At 44.5% G+C, this 21,761-nt stretch overlaps 1 protein-coding gene across 2 annotated transcripts in view; it reads left to right on the top strand.

Annotated features, from left to right (window-relative positions):
* LOC102305437 (nuclear receptor subfamily 6 group A member 1-A) overlaps nt 1–21,376 on the top strand; it is a 143,472-nt gene extending 122,096 nt beyond the window's left edge. For both annotated transcript variants that reach the window (XM_005939613.3, XM_005939614.3), the window contains 8 exons: nt 6,002–6,232; nt 8,665–8,720; nt 10,015–10,175; nt 10,815–11,045; nt 12,316–12,570; nt 14,740–14,861; nt 14,942–15,094; nt 16,231–21,376. In XM_005939613.3, the coding sequence (XP_005939675.1) occupies nt 6,002–6,232; nt 8,665–8,720; nt 10,015–10,175; nt 10,815–11,045; nt 12,316–12,570; nt 14,740–14,861; nt 14,942–15,094; nt 16,231–16,361 (1,340 nt within the window). In that variant the 3' untranslated portion in view covers nt 16,362–21,376. The remainder of the gene's footprint in view (nt 1–6,001; nt 6,233–8,664; nt 8,721–10,014; nt 10,176–10,814; nt 11,046–12,315; nt 12,571–14,739; nt 14,862–14,941; nt 15,095–16,230) is intronic.
* The last annotated feature ends 385 nt before the right edge of the window (nt 21,377–21,761 follow it).

The following is a 21,761-nucleotide window of genomic DNA, read 5'->3' as shown; positions in this document are numbered from 1 at the left end:
TGGTGTGCGCGCGCTTGTGTGTGCTGTGTGTGCGTGTGTCGTGTGCGTGTGTGTGTGTGCGTGTGTGCGTGTGCGTGTGTGTGTGTGCGTGTGTGCGTGTGTTGGATTCTTCTGCTGGTTTAGCCACACACACACAACAGGTTCAAAAGTCATGTTCTTCAGTGTGTGATTTTTGTCCAGCGCACAGGTGGGTCTAATGTTCAGACTCACCAGGTGAACCTCCCCAGGATGAAGTAGAAACTTTATTAAATCACTACCAGCTCATTTTGTCGTTATTCCAAAGTCGGTTGATTCTTTTGCTTAAATGCAGGCTGATTCTGGCAAACTGTTTATTTAAAGACAGGATGTGAAACTGTGTTCGAGGCAGCGTATAACAATAATAGTTTCATTTAAAAATGCCTGAATGACTTCAGTTAAGAAATACTGAGGGTTTAACTTTAACTGCACTATTTTATAGTTAGAAGGATTCAGATGGTGAGTACAGGACATAACGGTACATCAACAAGCTCTAGAAGCCTTCATGCAGTCAGTCTCAGGAAACATGTCTGTCACCATTGTTGGCTTTCCCGCCACAGAGTCCCACCTGTGTGCAGTGCATTAGACATTAGTTATCTGCATTAGACACGAGTCTTACATTAATAAGATCTACAGGTTAATCTTCACGCTCAGCAGGCAGCGTTAACCTACCGAGCAGCAGCCTCCTTCTGACTTGTTGGTAATGGCTGTAGCCCTTTGTCATCACAGCCACTGGTACCAGCAGAACAAACAGACAAAAAAAAGAAAACCTAAAAACTGTTCCCTCAACTCATTTTTAAAACACAGCATACAAACAAACATTAGAAGGTTGTATCACAACTCAGAGAATACTCTAAACCTGCAGATTGGCTGGCAGGCAGCGCCTTCGTTCTTAATAGGACTGGTGTTACACGAAGTCTATGACAAAATGACCCTGCACTAGAGCTGGGCGATATGAGATTTTTTCATATCACGATGTGTTTTTTTCATTTCAGGCGATAACGATATCTATCTCTGCTTCCAGTCAGAGACTGAGCTGCACCGCTTTATTGTATTTCCAGACTTGCTTTCGGCACAATTTACAGTGCAGCTGCTCTGTTTTTTGTCCGACTTGAAATAGCCGAAATACCTTCACACTACGGAACTTCTGTGGCTCTTCCGGTCAACAATCTCTCCGGCATTGGAGCCATCATCTATTTTCTCTTCGGTAACCTTCGGTCACGCTCTCGGTTGATTTTTCTCTAGTCGGCACAATCATTTCCTCCATTACCCGGGCGGCACGGCGGCTGGCTGCTTCCCAAATACACATGTGCGGCTTGGCACTTGTGCTGTACGTAACAAGTCACGTGACATGATGCTTCGGCTGTGATTGGTTCGGCTCTGCGCTACTTAATTTGGATTGGCTGTTCTTCTTCTTTCTTTTTTTTTTTAAGAGGACAAGAGAGATCAGGTCTATCGCAATATTTAACTTTTCTATTGAGAAAAAGTTATTTCGCAATACGTATCGTTATCGTTCTATCGCCCAGCTCTACCCTGCACCCATTTAATGGATGATGTTAGTTGACATTCTTCCTGATAAGTTTATGGTTTCAGTCGCTAATTTAAAGTCTTATTAAATATCAGACAGTGGTTTGAAAATCTCTGCACACCCGAATGAATGACGGGCGCATCGGACCAAGATCTGTTTTTATCTAATAGTTAGAATCTGCTTTTATTGAGTCACAGCATTTCGGCCCAAATAACCCTCCAGTATCATCCATCCCTCTTCCGCTTATCCCGAACGTGGTTGTGGGGGCAGCAGCCTAAGCAGAGAGCCCAGATCTCCCTCTCCCAGCCACCTCCTCCAGCGTGTCCTTGGTCTGCCCCGCCCAGGACGCATCCTTGTCAGCTCACCTCAGCTGGCTCCTTTCGATGTGGAGGAGCAGCGGCTCTACTCTGAGCCCCTCCCGGAAGGCTGAACTCCTCACCCTGTCTCTAAGGGAGAGGCCAGCCGGCCTTCGGAGGAAGCTTTCGCCACTGTTATCTTTAATATCGTTGTTTTGGTCACTACCCAAAGCTCATGATAGGTGAGGGTAGAGACTGCAGCTGCAGCACCACTCCGTCTGTCGGTCTCCCGCTCCTCTCTCTCCTCACTTGTGAACAACCATGAGATACTTAAACTCCTCAACTTGGGCCGGAACTCGTCCATGACCCAGACTGGGTGACCCTCCTGTTTCTGGGTGAGGACCACGGCTCAGGTGCCAGAGGTCACCTACTAATCAGAAGGTTCATGGTTCAATCCCTGTCTGTTCCTGTGTATGTGATAAATATCCTTGGGCAAGATGAAAACCTCCTTTAGAAAATATTTGCAAAATTAGAATTAAAGATGATATTTTCCAAATCTGTGTTCAGACTGTAAATGCTCAGCACAGACACTGAGCACTGCAGTGGAGAAACGGAGGCCCGGCCCTGCACCTGTGGACGAACAGAGCGAGATAAAACAGACAAAACAATAAATGCCCAAACCTCAGGTGGATGGTCAATGATGGGAGCTTCCATCCCCGTCCTGCAGAACTGATCCTGCAAATTCCTGAAACAGAACCAACTTGGAGTAAGACGGGTGGCATTTTGTGACGTTTGATCTGTCAGAGGGTGACCAACATCACAACGAGAACTTTTTCAAAATGACTTTCTGTTCAAAGTTGATGCTAAATTTTTATACTTGTCAGATCCAAATAATCCCAAAGATGAAAGAGAAAAATAAATGAATAAGAAATCAAATTCGGTTTTTCCTGTTATGAAAAACAGGTTGATTATCTGGATTTTTAGCAGGTGTAGCTCCTGTGGGTGCAGCGATTGTTCGACTGTTCGAGAAGCCTGACGTCAAACTGCATTATGTTAAAAACTAAACTTCACACACGGTGCTTGATGCTGGTCTGTTTTCAGCTCAGAATAAACGTGTGCGCTTGTTAAGCTAGAAATGAAGTCAAATGATTAGTCTTTGCTTTGAGACGTGGCAGTTAGTACAAGGGATGAACTGACAGCTGTTACGTTACAAGAATCTGTTTCAAAAGTTATTAATTATTAAATTAGTAACATTATTCCTAATTCATTTTTAGAAATCCATTTACTTCTTTTTTTGTTGCATTTTTAAAAGATTGTCAAAATCATTTTTTTAATTCTGAGAATTTAAAAACATTTTCCACTAAGTTTTCAAATTTAGAATAATGTTATTGTCAAAATACAAAAGAAAGTATTTGTCGCACAATTAACAGTAAGTAACAAAATGACTCGTATTTCGATGTGCGTGGCTCTCCTGGTCCTTCATGGAGGAGGGTGGAGAACAGCTTTTTGGTGTCTGTGTGCGTGTGTGTGTGTGTGTGTGAGCGCGTGTGTGTGTGTCTGTGTGTGCGCTGTGTGTGTGTGTCTGTGTGCGCGTGTGTGTGTGCGTGTCTGTGTGTGTGTGCTGTGTGTGCGGGTTGTGTGTGTGTGTGTGCGTGTCTGTGTGTGCGTGTGTGTGTGTGTCTGTGTGTCTGTGTGTGTGTCTGGTGTGTGTGTGTGTGTGTGTGTCTGTGTGTGCGTGTCTGTGTGCGTGTCTGTGTGTGTGTGTGTGTGTGTGTGTGTGTGTGTGTCTGTGTGTGTCAGTGTGTGCGTGTGTGTCAGTGTGCGTGTGTGCGTGTGTCTGTGTTGTGTGTGTGTGAGTCTGTGTGTGTGTATGTCTGTGTGAGTGTGTGTGTCTGTGTGTGTGTCTGTGAGTCTGTGTGTGTGTGTGTGTGTGTCGTGTGTGTGTGTGTGTCTGTGTGTGTGTCTGTGTGTTGTGCGCGCGTGTGTGTGTCTGTGTGTGTCTGTGTGCGTCTGTGCGTGTGTGTGTGTGTGTGTGTGTGTGTGTGTGTGTGTGTCTGTGTGTGCGTCAGTGTGTGTCGTGTGTGTCTGTGTGTGTCGTGTGTGTGTGTCTGTGTGCTGTGTGTGTGTGTGTGTGTCTGTGTGCATGTGTGTGTGTCGTGTGTGTGTGCTGTGTGTGTGTCTGTGTGTGTGTGTGTGTGTGTGTGTGTGTGTGTGTGTCTGTCTGTGTGTGTCTGTCTGTGTCTGTGTCTGTCGTCTGTGTCGTGTGTCTGTGTGTGTCTGTGTGTGTGTGTGTGTGTCTGTCTGTGTGTGTGTCTGTCTGTGTGTGTGTGTGTCTGTCTGTTTGTGTGTGTGTGTGTGTGTCGTGTGTGTGTGTGTTGTGTGTGTGTGTCTGTGTCTGTGTCGTGTGTGTGTGTGTGTTGCTGTGTGTGTGTGTCTCTGTGTGTCTGTGTGTGTGTCTGTGTGTGTTGTGTGTGTGTGTGTGTGTGTGTGCTGTGCTGTGTGTGTGTGTGTGTGTGCTGTGTGTGTGTGTGTGTGTGTGTGTGTGTGTGTGTGTGTGTGTGTGTTGTCTCTGTGTGTCGTGTGTGTGTGTTGTGTGTGTGTGTGTTGTCTGTGTGTGTGTGTGTGTCTGTGTGTGTGTGTGTTGTGTGTGTGTGTGTGTGTGTGTGTGTGTGATGTGTCTGTGTGTTGCTGTGTGTGTGTGTGTCTGTGTGTGCTGTGTGTGTCATTCTGTGTGTGTGCTGTGTGTGTGTGTTGTGTGTGTGTTGTGATGTGTCTGTGTGTGTGTGTGTGTGTGTGCATGTAGTGTCTGTGTGAGTGTGTGTGTGTGTGTGTGTGTGTGTGTGTGTGTGTGTGTCTGTGTGTGTGTGTGTGTCTGTGTCTATGTGTGTCGTGTGTGTGTGTGTGATGTCTGTGTGTGTGTGTGTGCTTGTGTCTGTGTGTGTGCTGTGCTGTGTGGTGGGCTGTGTGTGTGTCTGTGTGTGTGTTGTGTCTGTGTGTGTTGTCTGTGTGTGTGTCTGTGTGCTGTGTGTGTGTGTGTGTGTGTTGTTGTCTGTGTGTGTGTCTGTGTGTGTGTGTGTGTGTGTTGTGTCTGTGTCTGTGTGTGTGTGTGTGTCTGTGTGTGCTGTCTGTGTGTCTGTTGTGTCTGTGTGTGTTGTCTGTGTGTGTGTGTGTGTGTGTGTTGTGTCTGTGTGTGTGTGTGTGTGTGTGTGTGTGTGTGTGTGTGTGTGTGTGCTGTATGAGGCTTAACTCTGCGAGCAGCCGAGAACACGCGCTGTAACTTAAGCTTCATTATGTGCGTTCTGTGGCCTGGAGGTAGATGGAGGATTAAGGAAAGATTTTCAGCAGCTTCCTCAAATTGCTGTCTTTGAGAGTAGCTCTGTGATTAACAAAGTGTAGCTTCACAAGGATGGTCCCGTGTTGGCTCTTTCATCCTCTTCCCCTCCTTCATGCTGTATTCCTCGTTTCCCTCACTCGTGGTCAGCCAGCTGCCACACCAGGCTTACAAACACTCATTGGTATCATTTTAACTTTGATTTTACATCATTTTATCCAGAACATCAAATACGTGTGAGCCCTTTCCCCACGGGTTCCTACCACCTCCCTTCCTAACTGCTTTTCATTGTTTGAAGCAATCAGCTGAAACTGCGCTCTTTAAGGAAACAGAATGAAGGTTAATGATTGAGGGGCCGCCTGTGTGGAACATCTGTGCTAACACTAAGGATGCAACAGGTGCTGGGTACAGTAATACTGTCACATATTGTTACCTGAAGCAGGTTTTGTGAAATGTGTTATTTTAGCGTCAGGTGTCTTGTAAGAGAAGCGTTTTTATCAGACACTGCTGTGGGGAAGAGGAGAGAAAGGACGCGCTGCAAACAAACCAGCTGTGTCCTCATTCAGACCTGCAGACGTTTCTCTCCATCGTACTGCCTGTTATACCTCCACTTTCACTAAATGAGAGTTGGAGCTTAAGAATCCTTTGGATTATCCAGTGCCTGGCTAGCACTTAAGCCCCAGCCGCCCTCGTGATTTCAATTAAAAATGTGTGCCTTCAGCAAGGTTTTTGCTCCCACTCCCTTTTTTAAGCTTTAGATGAATTACTGTAAAGACGCTGATGGAAATGGCTCTAAACCCTCTCCTGTGCCCACTCTCCTTCCATCTGCAGATGATCCAACTGACCAGCGTACTTGCCTTATCTGTGGAGATCGCGCCACAGGCCTGCACTATGGCATCATCTCCTGCGAGGGCTGCAAGGGCTTCTTCAAGCGCAGCATCTGCAACAAGCGCGTGTACCGCTGCAGCCGGGACAAAAACTGCGAGATGTCACGCAAGCAGCGCAACCGCTGCCAGTACTGCCGCCTGCTTAAGTGCCTTCAGATGGGGATGAACCGTAAAGGTAAAGTAGATGTTTCAAGCCACCAGAAACAGACGTTTGTTTGGTAATAAATGTCTGACTCATCGAGTTGCGGTAACAATGAAGCATCAATGACAAAAGAATCAGTACCCAGACCAGAAAAGAGTCAGAGGTACTACAGTTGAAGGTCGTGTCTGGAGAGTGACTGGCCTCTTAAATGAAACGTCTTCACAAACTTTCAGTCACCTTGTTTTTCTGCTTTTAACAGTTTTTCAGCACAGTGCACTGTCAGTATGACTCTGAAACCAACGGTAGGTGAACTGATCATCTTGTTACAGGGTAAACGGTTCTTGTATAACGCTTTTCTGCTCAGAGGACTCAAAGCAATTTTGCCTCATTCACACGAGTTTTTTCCATCCTCTGTTTCATACTCTGATGCATCCATCGGAGTGTCTTGACCAACGATATTTGGCATGCAGACTTTGGCGAGCACGCGGGGATCGAACCACCAAACTTCCAATTAGTAGGTGACTGGCTGTACTTCCTGAGCTGCAGGCAACCTTTGATTTAAGCATTCATGTGGACTTCACTGTGCCACTTAAACACTTCCCCTGAATGTCCACAGCAAGCCTGAGTCAATGAGGCCACACGTTTAAACCATCCACATCTAAAGGATGGACGGACAGATGCTGTTCCCTGGCTCGAGCCTATCCCAACCATCATGGGGGAGTTTGGGATTGGCCACATGAATGCTTAAATGAAAGGTTTCCTGTAAGTAGAGCCGGTCGCCTATTAACTGGAAGTTTGGTAGTTCGATCCCACCGCTCTGTCACAGCGCTGACAGAGCGGTGGGACTGTGGTGGCGTGGGTGAAGGTGTGTTATTAACCCTCTGGGGTCGATGGACACGCCGGTGCCTGCAAGTCATGTGACCGGTTTAAGATAACATAGTAACAAGATGCGACTCTGCTGAGTCTCTGTTTAACTAATGGTTAAAGTTAAACTACATGGCAGTTTTTACATGTTGCTGATAGGCCAGGTTACACCAGAGTTATGATAAAATATCCACACACTGCTTTTTTCTAAATACTATATGTTTAGTGCAGGAAGGAACAGTGAACATGGCTGCGCTAACAACAACAACACACCAAGGAAAAATGCCTCCCCTTTCCTATTGGTGGAAAAATGCACCAATCCAAAAACGATATGGCTGAATGTGACCTTTGTTGTTTAGGAAGAGGTCAAAGTTGTGGGAGAGAGTCGGGATATCGATGGGAGAGATTTGAGATGTTTAGCGTGTCTGGAGTGTGTAGTTAGTGTGTAGTTGTTTTGTTCTGTGTGTCAAAACAATAAGTCCACCACTGAGTGTCACAGTCAAAGGCTGCAGTGTAAACGCTGCGTCCAGGTGGAAGACGCCTCCTGCTGTCTCGTGGTGGACACAAACTATTTTTTGGAGTTGCACAATCATTTGTGTGGCGTCTTACTGTGACACCTAACACTTCCTAATTTTTCAACTTCAAGTTATGTTTCTTGACTGATTTTTAGATCATTGTGTGAATGCAGTAAGTCACCATGAATAAAGAACTTTATTTATTCAAGACGAGCTAAACGGTTTTTAAAGGTGAAATACAAAGTAGTCAAAAACAGCCTGAAAGATGAGGTTTAAGTTTTTGGTAAAACTGTGTTCACAGTGCAGATTTGTGTAAATGTAAGCACGTAGCAGTGGAGTAGCTTCTAGATCCACCATTTATGAAAAGGTTCTACAGTACAAAGTATATGGCTAAATGAGGAGGTTACAGACTGTGTGTATATGAGCCGTGTATAGATCCGCCCCTGTAATTTAGATGTGTCAAAATCAGGTTTTTAAGATGCTGAGTGGCCAGAGCTGCTTCTGTCGGGACTTTGCTCCGTTTATCTGTGAGCCAAAGAAACAGCTGCTCGCAAAGTCTCTGAAAACCTGGAAACGCTTGAATGTGTCAATTCTACCAATAAATCTGTTTCTCCCTCCTGGACTTTGCTTAGTGACACACACACACACACACACACACACACACACACACACACACACACACACACACACACACACACACACACACAATCTAAGCTGCAGTTTTCCTTCCACAGACATGTGCTGCCCCCATGTGGCTAAAACTTGTAAGTGCCTGTCCTCATGGCCTTATTCTTCAAGTGCCTGTTTTAGAATGGAGATGAGACTGGGACTCACCCAGTCAGTCACTAATCACAGCGATTTTATCTACACTGCAGAAACGCTCACACACACTAAGACTATGAGATGACATGTACTTTGCTTGTAAGTGTACCAAAACAATATGACTGCCCGCCAGCAGCAGCTGTATTTGGAGCTGGATGGTGGGACAGTTTTGCCTGATGTGCTTTAGCCACTAGGGAGAGCTGTGACACCGATCATGTTTGGTTAACGGAACAAATGACTTTTTCCTGTTTTTTTGACATGTAGCAATCAGAGAGGACGGCATGCCTGGAGGGAGGAACAAAAGCATTGGACCTGTGCAGGTAAATGGACTGAAGGATTGTGTTGTTTGTGGTGCGCACTGACCTTTCCCCACCTCCCAGCCAGCCTGAGCATCATCGCTGTGGCTCAGCCTCTGAGGAATTGTGCTTACAGTAAACCCACTCAGATCACAAGCCATTAAATAACACAGAGCTGGAGTGCTGCAGTGCTACTCTTCGGGATGCTCATAATGAGAGCGAGCCCTGACCTTGTTATATCATCTGTATAATTGTGTAGCAGCTGATTAGTCCCCATTCAGCGGTGCCTTTATTATTAACGTGAAGCGAGGGAACAAATGGTCAGAAAAATGTGTGACATGAGGATAAGTACCACTGAGCCGCTATTCACGGGGAGGGAGGCGCTCGATTCATTCGGGCTCAATTGAACGAGTCAAAACAGAGAAACACGGCTTCCATTAAGAACCAGCGCCCTTAATGAAAGCAGGACCTTTCTGTCATGAATATGGAATGAAAACGCCTGTTACAGTATTTGGGATGAACTGATAGAAATGAAAGTGACTTGACCTCCCTCAGACATGAGACGTGGTATGTGCAGGCGTGCTGAAGCCTTTCAGAATGGCTTTTGTCTGCGTTTTCTGCTCGTGCTGACCTGCACAGATCTTATTATTTTAAGTGTGTGAATCATCCAATCGAACGCGCACACACACACGCGCCTCTTTTCTTTCTGTGTCATTATGTGATTGTGTCCTTGCTCCTCAGCATTTTAATGAAAAGCCGTGTGCTGTTAGTTGGTGCTAATCAATTGAACTGATGCACATGCATGGATGTGCTGTAAGCTCCAAACCTCCCTGTGTGTGTGTGTGTGTGTGTGTGATGGTGTGTGTGTGTGTGTTGTGTGTTGTGTGTGTGTGTAGTGTGTGTGTGGTGTGTGTGTGTTGTGATGCATGTGTGTGTGTGTGTGTGTGTGTGTGTGTGTGTGTGTGTGTGTGTGTGTGGTGTGTGTGTGTGTTGTGTGTGTGTGTGTGTGTGTGTGTGTGTGTGTGTTGTGTGTGTGTGTGTGTGTGTGTGTGTGTGTGTGTGTGTGTGTGTGTGTGTGTGCATGTGTGTGTGTGTGTGTGTGTGTGTGTGTGTGTGTGTGTGTGTGTGTGTGTGTGTGTGTGTGCTGTGTGTGTGTGTGTGTGTGTGTGTGTGTGTGTGTGTGTGTGCATGTGTGTGTGTGTGTGTGTGTGTGTGTGTGTGTGTGTGTATGTGTGTGTGTTGTGTGTGTGTGTGTGTGTGTGTGGGTGTGTGTGTTCATGTGTGTGTGTGTGTGTATGCATGTGTGTGTGTGTTCTAGATAACGGAGGAGGAGATCGAGCGGATCATGTCGGGCCAGGAGTTCAAGGAGGACGCCCCGGAGCACACCTGGGGCAACAACGGCGACAGCGACCACAGCTCGCCAAGCAACGGCGCCTCAGAGGGCAACCAGCCGTCGCCTGCCTCCACTCTGTCGTCCAAGTGAGTCGTCGATCTCATCCGCTCAGCTACGCGCCTCTGGCACTCGCCCCATCTTTGAGATAATGAGCCGGCCCTGACAGTCTAACACCTCGTTCCCATCTCACCCAGACTTTAGTTAAAGTATTCATTGGCCAAAGAATGCCTGAATATGCAGCTCCTCAGGCTCGCTGATCGCAACCAAACACAAAGAGCTCACCGCACTATCTGCTGTTCTTGCTTGGAGACGAGCATATTGTCTATCTGCACTCATCAAGGACAAATATTGTCTAGGTACTTGCATGATGGCATTTATTTTAGTCTCATTTTGTGTAAACATCAGGTTTTATCTCAGCAGCCTGAAAACTATTCAGGGGATGGCTTTTCTTTTTTTTATGCGATGGAATTAAACCTTGCCAGAAATGAACAGCAAACAGAAAGCCTGCGTCGCATGCGCTCGTGCACATGCCCAGAATGCAAAGTTTAGTCTGCAAGTTTGTGAAAAAATGCAAAGAGTTTGATTGGGGATGAAGCTCAGCACATCAGGGTGAGGTTAAAGGAGGGTTTGCCTGAGAAATGCAAACCCCGAGCCAGCGTGTTTTTGTCCCCGCAATACTAACAAAATCTGCATTACTGTAACCTTTGACCTTTGTGTGCTTCCAGTCGCTCCGCTGAAATGAACGGCTACACGGCAGCCCTGCGGGACCAGTACATTAACACCTCCATGCCCACGCATTACCAGCTCTTGCCTCACCTGTTCAGCTACGCCGCCCAGTCTGGCCTGCTGGCCTCTCAGCCCCGCAACCTCTACCCACAGCCCCACCCTCTGGTGCAGCAGCTGGTGGCTGCTGAAGAGCTGGCCCCCCTGACCACTCCAATGCTTATAGAAGAAGAGTGAGTTCATACTCAGCATCGTGCGTTGTGTAGAGGCGCGGCCAAATGAAAGGAGTGCAGCTGGTTTCAGAAAGCAAAATTCTCAATTAGATACTCATTTTGTAGCAAACAGTCCTTCCCAGTAAACCAAACTTGTTAGTCTTTTTCTAATTGTATGTCGTGAACGTTGCCATTTACCTCGGTAAGTGAGATGCAGGTGTGTTGGAATAGGAATTAGGCTCTTGAACCTCTATGTTAATATTTGGAGAGCCTGGCGCTCTCACAAGCGCTCCAACAGGAGGATATTCTCTGAATATCAAGTTCATCATATGTTTTTGGTCGTTGATGCTGACTGTGTGAGGTTTCTTCATCATTTCTTCCACTTCCACATACACTGAAGCATCCCCACAGCATTCATTCCCACCATCAGTGTTCTTAGGGTTGCCTTTTCTTCCTGTGTACAAACACTAGCAGTGTCGCGGTGACCAAACAACTGTGGTTTAGTGTTATTTGACCAAAGGACAAAGGATTGTCCTCAGCATTCTTGCCTTGAAGGAGTCTCTTCTGCTAACGTGGAGCTACTCCTGTGACCTGCTTCATTAGTTTCTCCCCTCCAAGTCTAAAGTGATTTGTTTTTGGCTTGATGCATTTTCATGTGGCAGCTCAAACTGCTGCCAATGTTTCTATACTGCGTGTAAACTGGAAGATAAAACACGGCAGCGTTTGTGCTGTGGCTCAATGAAAAGCTCTGTTGCTCGGTGGGATAATAATACTGACCATGATCAGCGTTTTATCCCAAACTAATTCTAGTATGAAAGTTAGAAATGCTCTGTTGACATTTCTTTGTCAAAATTAGAAAGGTTTGTGATTTTGAAAGTGCAGGAACTTTCTGATCACATCTTGATTTTTTCAGCATTGCATTATTTTAAAGATTCTTTTAAATACATTTTGTGTGATTGTTTATTTTTTCCTCATTATTTTATATTTATTCCTCAGATAAATTCAGAGAAATGCTTTAGGAAATGGCCTGAAGTCAGCTGCTCTCTGTTGGTAACAGAGGTTAGAATTAGCTGAAGGCTAATAAGCAGATCTGCTCTGTGAAATGAGGAGAATATAGAGGGACAGGAAGTCAGACGGTGAGGGACGTGAAGGCTGCTGAAAACAGGAATAAGTGAACTACAGCTGTGTGTTGTGGAGTGGGATGCTGATTTGAGCCACGTCAGGCCCATTTTGACATGATGAGAGTTTTCCTGCCCACCACACATCTGTCTCGTTGTTGTTTGCTCACTAGGTACAAGGTAACACAAGTGGAGCTGTTTGCTCTGCTGTGCCGTCTGGCAGACGAGCTGCTTTTCCGCCAGATCTCCTGGATCAAGAAGCTGCCCTTCTTCTGTGAGCTCTCCATAGAGGACTACACCTGCCTGCTCAGCTCCACCTGGCAGGAGCTCATCCTGCTCTCCTGCCTCACTATCTACAGTGGCCAGATCTTTGGAGAGCTGGCCGACATCACAGCAAAGTACACGCCATCTGACGACGAGCTTCAGGGGTGAGTGGCGAGTGCTTAAAGAGCAAAAGGAGAGAACAATTGGGTGTTTTGTTTATGAGCTTTAGAATAACTTGAATTATTGAAGAGCCAAAAAACACCCACATTTACTCCATTTAGTTTATAACTATTACATACCTCCCCTGAGTTTCTTAGAGGTGCACAGAAGAAACGATATAATAGATGGACACTGTGACGTCGTCCACTGGTTTCTGAGCTCTAGTTTGTTTTACCATCATCACCGTGGTTTAAAAAACAAACAGACAACAATAACTTGTCATGAGGACGGGCAGGTCTGCTTGCTCATTGGCTAATCAGTGTCATTAGCCAATGAGCAAGCAGAACCAAGTTGAACCCTCCTTGTTGAAGCATAGAATGACTTATATTTCCAAAAGAGACATTATTTTTGTATTCAATAAAGGCCAAAAAAACTCATCAGGAAAGTGTTTACAGAGGTCAGGTCTTTTTGCAGCTACAGCTATCGCCATCTGGTGGCCGTTATGGCATTTCTGCATTAACGTCCTTTTACCAAACTAGAACCTGCAGTCAGCTGTGCTTCACTTACTGCTCTCAGAAACCTCGTTTCAGCCACAGCTGTTTTCTCTTTTCAGGGAAAGAGCTATACGTTTACCCACTAGCAGACAACTGATAGAGTTAGCAACTAGCTAACTTCTAAAGCAGATCTTTAAGCAAAGTCAAAGGCAAGACAATAGGGCTCCGAATGATGGCTTGCATTGCTATTTGTGCGCTGGTATTATAACAAGACAGCTGTTTGTAACTTTGTAACTGTAATTCAAATCATTTATTCATATAGCACCAAATCACAACAGCAGCTGTAAAAACTCTACAATAATCGTTTTTTGTAAAATCTTCTGCGAATGTTACAGTTACACTTTACTGGGTTAGCAACATAAATCAGTTATTACTATTACCATTACTATTGAATATTGAGCTGGCATATTTTGTACATATTATGTTAGCTAGGCAGCTGGCACAGACAATGACCTTTAGATTGTTTTCATATTGTTTTCTGTCATCAATAATCAAAATATTATCCAGCAGTTAAGGAGTTGTTAAGGAGGCTAACCGTTTAGGCGACAGTGCAGAAACAGCCAAGGCTAACTTCTATGCTAACTTCTATGCTAGCTTTTAGCAGTGGAGAGCTTCTGAATTACTATATTGTAATTTTGTAACAGAGACTACTTTAAAAGTAACCTTTCCAGACACTAAAGTTAAGTAGCTCAAGCAAGAACAACAACAAGTGATCTTATTCTATAGTCTTGATATTGATACGTAGCAGAAAGAAACTGCCTTCATTCGTTCTGTTTTGGTAATTCAGCCTCACCCACAGCAGTCACAGTGGGGCTGTTTCACTATAGGATATTAAATGTTTCTTTTTAGTCTCTGGGAGCTGTGCTAATTCAGTATTTCAGTAGAAATGAGAACAGCAATCAGGAATTCAACATTCCCTCTGCACAGCCAAGCTGTTTCACTTTGTGAGCTCATCATCTCTAAAAGGGCTTAATATTTTTCTCCAAGTGTTATTGCTGGGTGAGGCCCAGTGAAGTGGTCCGTGAACAGGAGGCCTCCTCAGAGCTGAGCTGTGGCTAGCACTGTCTGGCATGTGTACTATAGACGCTTGTTTCACTTGAAGTAGAAAAGGATGCGTGGGGGAAGAGGGGGAGTGTTCCTGTGTAAATCAAACATGTATAATTTGACCTTCTGACACATTCTCCTAATATAACTCTGCTGCTTCAGTCAATTTGCCCACAGTTTAGTGGTTTTAGACGTGGACGTTTGATTTACAGTGGCATTGTTGAAGTTTGTGAAAGAGATTAGAAGTGCAAGGCAGAAAATTGATGTTTAAAACGTGAAATGAACTTATGAATCTTCTCTTCAAAAAGCTGTGGAATCAGCAGGACGCTTTAAGCACTTTTAATAGATCTGACATATTTCCTCCCTCATTTTCTTTGCCTTGTCCATTGAAGCATGGAAGCTTAAGATAGCGGTGCTGAGGGGATTTTTGTCTTCTTTTTTTATGTGGATTGTAGTGAGGACAGCGAACCTACAAAAGTCAATATCATGGTTTGAGTTGGAGCCTTAAAGGCACCGTCTGGCTTCATAGATCTGCAGTTTTCAGCTTAACTGACGGGTCTGTGTGTGATTCCTCAGATTCAGCGAGGATGGGATGGAAGTAATGGAGAGGTTGATCATTCTGTTTCGCAAACTCCACCAGTTAAAGATCAGCAATGAGGAGTACGCCTGTATGAAAACCATCAACTTCCTCAATCAAGGTAACAACAAAGTCTCCAGCGTGTTGACTTTTTGCCATCGCGACCTTCCCCGCTTGACTGTGATAGTTCCTACTCCACAGATATCAGAGGACTGTCCAGCATCTCCCAGCTTGAGCAGCTGAATAAACGCTACTGGTGTGTGTGTCAGGACTACATTGAGTCCAAGTACCCACTGCAGCCTAAACGCTTCCCTGAGATCATGATGTGCCTGCCGGACATCCGCTGCATCTCAAGTAAGGCCTCAAAGAACTGTTTAGGCTGTTGTTGAAGACTGACTTTAGAAATGCACTCAGATACTCATACGTTAGTTTGTTTGAGCTACAAAAATGTGATACTACCCCGTGTATTGTGCCACAGCGATTTATGTTCAGCCATGAAAGTTTCAGTTTGTGCCCTTACCACCTGTGTTGTTCCCCGCCCTCTACAGTGCCTTGTCTTTGGGGAAAAACACTGAAAATACAAAAACCGTTGCAAAATTTTATGTTTAATGAATTATTTGGTTAAATTATTTGAGCTAATGGGATAAAAGAAAGCATGGCTTTTGTCATTAAGATGAACTATAATAAGTGCATTAACCCTGTAAGACCCAACCCATCAAAAAATAGCCAGAAAATTCAGATTTTTTGGAGCTGAGATGTTTAATAACCCTTAATAATACACAAATTTTATTTTGCTATATCATGTTGCTTATGATTTATTTTTTGTATTCCATTTGATACATTTGGCTTTTTCTTTTTAACAACAATGTTAATTTTAAAAAGCTGTCCATAACATTTTGAAATTATGGCAAGTATTGATCATGTTGATGGGTTAAAGCTTGAATCACAATCTAGTTACTTTTGTGGTTTTAGCTCATCAATTAAATCAAACACAACCAACTGTTCATTTTTCTGGTAATAAATAAAATCATGGCCAAACCTTTGGATAAATAGAGACACTTTGCATACATTTCTTTTATTTACCAACTCTTTGAAACTTACGAATGATTGGTCGAAACAAGTAATCTAAATAAAAACTGTGAAATAAATGCTACTGCCAGTAATTTTGACTAACTAGACGTAACTGAACCGAAATCAGCTTCATAAGTTCTAAAAAAGTCAATGGCCTCAGTGAAAATTGTGTCAAAGAAAGGTCGTCAGATTTTGTACACGTAACCTGTCCAAATTAGACCGTTGAACACGAGCTGGGCACACTGCTGGAGCCAGCCTCTAGTGGCCGCCAGAGGAACTGCAGCATTCGGCACTTGGGTTGGCTTCATTTGTCTCGCAGGTTGCCTCCTGGACACGACTGTGACCAATGAAAATGTCGGCTGTACAGACGCTAAGCTAATCATGAACTAAAGTGCCGTGTGTCTCGGGTTTCTTCTCAGCAAAGCTGGTGAACGTCCCTCTGGAGCAGCTCCCCCTGCTGTTCAAAGCAGTCTTGCACTCCTGCAAATCCAGCCTGACCAGCTACAGGACCGGCCCGTCGCCCTGCGTGACCGCCTCCACCGGAAACTAAACCCTCCCCGACACCCGAGTCGAGGACTGGTCTCCCCTCTCGTGAATGTGACAAGCAGCTAGTTTGTTTTTTGTAACTTTTTTCTTTATATATTTATTACACGACAGAGCTGAATGTATGCTGATTTACACTGTGCACATGCTTCTGTACAAAACAAATGCTCGTAGATGCATTGGTCTTTGGAGTTTACAAGCGTGTATCCATTTTGCTCCATGTGTCAGTGTTGCCATTGTTAGAGCTAGACTTTAAAAGAGTTTATTTTATACAGATGGGGCGCCTTGGCACGCGCGACGAGTGTTTTGAGACTACCTCAGGAAGATGTTGTTGCTATTTTCAGGTACCTTTTCTTACTGTTAAATGAAGAGTTGCCCAGTCTAAACCAAAACCCTGTGGATGCTTTGGTACCTCAATCAGAGATGAATGTTCAAAGAAGCTGCATAAATCAGTCTGAAAAACAGTTTTTTGTTACACTGAAAATGCAAAATGAATTAGCAAAAGTACTCAGACATCCTGCTTTTAGGAGGCGGTCTTGTCAATTTAACATTCCATGAGTTAAGGTGGCTGTTGTTGGATCTGTGGGATCATCGAATAGGAGCATACGGGTATTTTTTAACAATCATAGACTAGGGATGTATGGCTTTATTGCAGGGGAAGGGGCGGATAGCTAGGTTTGCTGTTTTTCTTTTTATTATGTTTCTCTCTTGACCAAAGTGTTATGCAAAGATTATATCAAGCGCTCGCTGATGGGTAGGGAGCTGACAGCTCAACAAAACCCTTTTCTTATCCATGAAGGACGAGGATAAGAAATGAATCAGTCTGTTTCAGAGGCAAGACGCTCTGCAGGACAGAAAAGTTCCACGTTTCATTGCAAACACGCGCGTTTTGTCGCGTGCACACATATGCACAGAGCAGACACGATGGCTCTCATTTTGTGCTCTTCATTGCCAAGGAAGATGGTGCATTTTCGCCTGCTCTCGACACAGCTGGGTATATGTGATTAAAAATGTGCGAGCTTCACGGGTGACACACACCGATCAGCCACAACGTTGAAATATCGGGGAGGTTTCTGATGTGTTGGCACATTTGGGTCTGTCAGCTGGTCTGTGCTCTCTGGCGGTGGGTCGCGTCACGGATAACGCTTCCTGCAGGTTGAATTTTGAGCTTGATTCAATTTGAGGACTTTGGAGAGCAGGTGAACAAACCACGCTTTCCCCTAGTCCTGAGGGAGACCGCTGGTACTGGGGCACGCCATCATTTTTAACAAACACCACATTACTGATTACCCAAGGTTAGGGTTGGGTTTTTGCTTTACTCACAATGGAAACGGGCCCATAAATTTTCATTTGAATAAATTTTAGCCTTGGGGAAGGATTTTTATTTGGGTGGTTGGATGTTATTGTAACCCTAACCCTATATGGGTTGGCTCCACATTAACCCCAGCACGCTCGAGCTCTCCCAGCAGAGCTTTGCATAGTAACAAGGTAACGATTACTGGTCACTTCAGCTGTCCGGGGTTTTGATGTTGTGGCTGCTTGGTGTTGCCCATCTTAGTGGAACCCACTGAAACCAGCCATTTAAAAGAATCAGTGTTTATTGATCCATCCGTTTTGCTTAAGAGTTCATTTCGATTTTTCAAAACAGTTGTTGAATTTCAAAGTTCTATCGGCCAGTTTTGAAGGGCAATCAAACGTTTTTAGATGTAGAATGTAAATCAGACCACACTTGGTTTCCACGGGCATCAGGCCGCGTGGACATCCAGGTACGGTCCGACTGTTTTTAAATGAGATGAAAGTGAAAATATCATTTATGCAGAACTGGCTTAAAGTTGAACGTCTAATCGCTTTAATCCAGCCGTAAGTGGACTCGGTGTGATCGGCTAGGGCTTTACCTCAATCAGTTTAGGCCAGGTTTGGAGAATTTTAGGGGATATACCCCTGGCTTGCATACCCACAGATATGCACGCCGTTTTAAAAAGTGTAGCCACAGAGAAATGGTCTTTATTTTTAAAGTGTGAGATTATCATTTCTGACCACTTGAAGTGTCTTTTCTGGCCATTTCACCATTTGCGTCATTTGAAATGCAGACAAAGTGCAGTCCCCGCAACCACTCCCTTTTTTGCACACGACAGTGAGGTTTGGAGACCTTAACCCTTGTTCTTGGCCACTGCCCACCCAATGTGTTCCTCTCTCAGGTCCCTGCTGACCTGGATATATACAGGGTAAAGTGAGTGTTATGTATTGCATTCAGGAGTTCGTCAGTGACCACACTGATGTACTTGTAGTATTAGTAGATGTAGCTTCCAGGACATTGTAGGTCCTGTTGTAGAAAGGTGTTTTTGTTTTTTGTTGTTTCAACTTTATTTCCCTCACAGTCCCCACCCCACCCACACTCCCCTTCAGTGAAAGTGGAATTAGTTTGCAGGGCAGGTTTTCCAAAGCTCTCGGCATTGATGACGGACGAAGCAAAAGGCAGCGGCATCTTTCCGATGTCACGGCTTCCCTCCCGTCGTGCGCAGCCTAACGAAACCACAGCCCAATCCAGCGTTCCTTGTAATGCTTCAGTTAGCCTCTTTTGATTTTTTTGAATGCTTTAATGTACCTTTTGTAGTTTATAATTAAGAATGTCTTTTTAGCTTTTTTGGGTTTGATTTGGAGTGAAGACAACACCTATCATTTTCTAAACTTTGGCTGATTTCTTCATTGTTGTTGTTGACGTTCACTTGTTCACTGTGTTCATTAAAGAAAGTGTTACTCAGGCTTTGTCAGCAATGCTTTACGTGCACGCTGCTGACATTTTGGATCTGTTTGCGTAATCTTGGAATAAGTTTAAACCTCAAATGTTGTGCTGTGGCGCCGTCTCTGGAGACAAAAGCCTCGTGTTCATCCATCAGGTGACCAGCACACCACACGGGGGCAGGGTTACGTTTGAGCCAGGTGCCCGACGAGCACAGTTTGATAAACTCTTAGGTTTCAAAGTTAATCTTTGGGTGGAATAGATGTGAACCTCACCGTTACCATGGTAACCAGGTTACCATGCACGCGATCGCCAGTGATCCACTTGGGTCCACATGTTCAGAAAGTCTAAGATGTTTAAATTCTTCAGTTTTGTTTCAGGTTGTATAAAAACAGCTCGACCGAACCCTGATCCTCCTCGCGTCGCTGGCTAACTGCTGGATGTTCAGATTTTGCAGAGATGAACAAAACCATTTAATGTTGCCTTTAGCGGCGCTGAAAGGTTTGGCTTTTAGCTTGAGATAGCTGCCTCCCTCCCAAACAACTGATAGTGTTATGTTTTTAAAAAACATACATGTAGAGGCAGCATTCCTCCACATGTATTAACTGAAAACATTAAACCAAACTATCTGACAAGATTACATTATCGTGTCGTTTTGGTGAACCGACCCTTTAGATCACAGTATCTCAGGACACTTCTGTGTACCGAAGGTCTCACTGTGATGAAACGGTTCAGATCCCCTCAAACGCTGCTCAGAGAGCCTGTCAGGCTGTCCCGTGTCTGTGCAGCACTGCCAGAAAAACAGCAAAATGACTGGAGGAATGCACTGAACATCACACTGAGATCTGACAGCGCAGCAGGATCTGAGGGGTTTCTCCTTTAATGTGATGCCAAACTGTCTGCTTATCAGCGGTGAATCCCACCTTTGCTGGCAGCACTCGCACTTGTTCAATGTTACAGTTTGCTACACACACGCTGGTGTCTTTTTTCACTTCCTGTTTGTATTGGTTGTGTGCAGACAAAGGGATGTGCCATTTCTAAACTACCTCTGTATTTTTCACACTGTTACTAATGTTCATTACACCAATGTTTTTTATGAGTTGACCTTACATGTGAACCACCAACACTTGTTTTCTTCTTCGTAGCCTTGTATTCCTCTCTACCTCAGGTACTTTTAGGGACCCTCTTCCTCCTTTGTTTCCTAATGTGCTGTTTCATGTTAAATTAGCATCATCTTATATTTCACTCCTACCCTGTTATCAAAAATCACATACCAAAGATGAACGAATGTCAATGACAATGTCAGTGCACTGATTAAGCATTCATGTGTTATGTTCTGGCTGAAGTTAACCAGTGTTGCATTTTTCCATGTTGACCTTATCCAAATATGCCTCATTATCTGTTGAATTTGCTGTATTCGCCATACCATGATAATCCTGTGTGCGCATGCACGTGCGTGTTTGTTGTTCGTTGGTGAAGCAGAGAACACACTCAGTATTATCCCACAGCAGCCGGTGCTGCATGTGATCAGTTGTCAATCGCAGGATGTAACTGTGCTCAGGCTGACTCTTCCTCCGGTTTGCTCACTCGTGTAACCGTAACACTGTGACCACAGATGGACAGACGGCTGTGGTGTGAGCACTGGGGCTGGACACACACCCAGGCTCCGCCTTTAAAGTCGCTGTCCTGCTGTTAAATCTTTAACGCCATCAACTTATTTGTAAGTGAGATGTTCAAAAGACTCATGTTCCTACAGAAACAGCTTGTATTCACCACACTTTCTATATAACGCTCGTCCACTCCCTTTAGTTTTCATCTGAGAACAGCCAGTGGGTGTGGCTTCTAAACCAGAGCCAGAGATGACCATATTAGGGATTCCTGTTCAAACTGACTTCATACATGTTGGTGGGCCTGGAGCATTGTGTTTTTATGCAGACGCACACACAAATAGACATTTCGGCCCATATTGCTTGTCCTGGATGGAGCTCCATCCCCTAATTCCCTGTAACTGACAACACTATAGACAGAACAGCAGGTGTCCAGCTGTCAGAGCTTTGTTACAGGCACACGAGGAGCACACCGGCAACATATCTCAGGGAACAAACAGATTCATACACGGTCATCAGAAACTGAAACGCCATTTCTGTCTTTTCTCTTCAGAAATCTCTTGTCTGCTCTTGTTACTTTAACTACCTGTGAAGAATGTGATCCATTATGTGTTAAAAGCATGTTTAGAATGTGTTAGGACTTGAAACAAAATAAATGTGAACATTATGCAAGTGCACTCGGCTAACTTCCAGTTTCTCGCTGTCCAACTCTTGGCTTTTCTACGGGGAAGATGATAGAAACTAATGAGACCGTGTTCCTTTCAGTCACTGATAGGCAGAAGGTCTGCCGTTAAAAGCTGAGGGACCGGAATTTGGATGCGTTTGTCCCTGACCTTCTGCTTCGTGTACTCCAGTGTGTTGTTCACAGCGAGATAGTATTATTAGGATAAACACAAAATGTGTTTCAGCCTGGAAAGGAAACATGCCAGGTCTGCTCATTTACTGCAAGTCATGGCAACAAATAAACTTGTTTTTTAAACACTCTTCAAATATAATGTGCTGATGACAATAATTTGCCTGCCGTTGTTTCATAAATGCAGCTTTAAAATATTTCTTATCC

This window comes from Haplochromis burtoni, unplaced genomic scaffold (genome assembly GCF_018398535.1).
Source record: "Haplochromis burtoni strain Fernald_Lab_line unplaced genomic scaffold, NCSU_Asbu1 Contig_271, whole genome shotgun sequence".
Taxonomy (NCBI): domain Eukaryota; kingdom Metazoa; phylum Chordata; class Actinopteri; order Cichliformes; family Cichlidae; genus Haplochromis; species Haplochromis burtoni.
Note: the sequence above shows the minus strand (reverse complement) of the source record. Positions and strands in the feature narration are given on the sequence as shown.